We start from the raw sequence: 905 nt of genomic DNA on the forward strand, positions 1-905 counted from the left end.
AATCCAGCTTTTCCCGAGCCTCGGGCTGCACCCGGGGGGTGGGAAGTTTCACTTTCGAGTCCGGGGATTCGCCGGCTCCTTTAGGATGATGATGATGATTATTATTATTTTTTACATATATTTTGTTCTTCTTGGCTTGGGTGTTTTATGTTCGATTTTTTCATTTGTCTCGGGGGTGTTCGTTTCAAACCCCTCCCCATTTATCGACTTGATTCTTTATTTTGGGCAGGTTTTCCCCCCTTTTTGACGTTTATTCTTTCCCGGGGCGGGTTGTTTCTCAAAGCCCATTTTTTTTGCAGCAAGTTTTTTTTTTCCCCCCCCCCCTCTCTTCCACCAACTGGTGTCGAAGGACAGAGAGGGGCTCAGGGCCGGGCTTGCTCCAGCTGCTGGTGCTGACTCCTGATGGCAAACCTGCTGACGTGCACCGGGATGGGCACCACGATCTTGGGGTTCCGGGAAGGTTCCCCCGTCTTGGAGTTGGCGTTGCCCGCCTTGACCCGTTTCCATTTTGCCCTCCTGTTCTGGAACCAGATTTTCACCTGCACCTCGCTGAGTTTCAAGGCGTGGGCGATCTGGGACCTCTCGGTCAGGGAGAGGTATTTTTTGCAGTGGAATTCCTTCTCCAGCTCCAGCAGCTGCTCGCTGGTGAACGCCGTCCTCCTCCGACGGTTCTTCCCAGTGGACGTGGTGTTGGTGGAGCTGGGGGGGTTCTGGGGGTTTTCCTCCAAGGCGTTACCAGAGTCCTCTTCCTTGTGACCCGCCTGCCCGGGGACGTTGTCGTCCGAGCTGTAATCGAGGTCGCTGTCCATGGAGAAACTTTCCTCCTTGTTTTTCGCCTCCTCCTCCGCTTTGGGGTCCTCCTTCCCCTGGCCCCGCAGAGCCCCGGCTGGAAGGGAAGCCGAGAC

The 905-nt window shown here is 55.2% G+C and overlaps 1 protein-coding gene across 1 annotated transcript; it reads right to left on the reverse strand.

Annotated features, from left to right (window-relative positions):
* Nucleotides 1–360: 360 nt before the first annotated feature.
* On the reverse strand, nucleotides 361–893 carry GBX2 (gastrulation brain homeobox 2; the record flags this gene model as incomplete). Its single annotated transcript, XM_010007798.1, has 1 exon — nucleotides 361–893. A coding segment is annotated over one exon (531 nt), but the record flags the coding sequence as incomplete, so codon positions are not given.
* Nucleotides 894–905: the final 12 nt, after the last annotated feature.

The sequence above is a fragment of the Chaetura pelagica genome, unplaced genomic scaffold, assembly GCF_000747805.2.
Source record: "Chaetura pelagica isolate M959 unplaced genomic scaffold, ChaPel_1.0 scaffold532, whole genome shotgun sequence".
Classification (NCBI taxonomy): Eukaryota; Metazoa; Chordata; class Aves; order Apodiformes; family Apodidae; genus Chaetura; species Chaetura pelagica.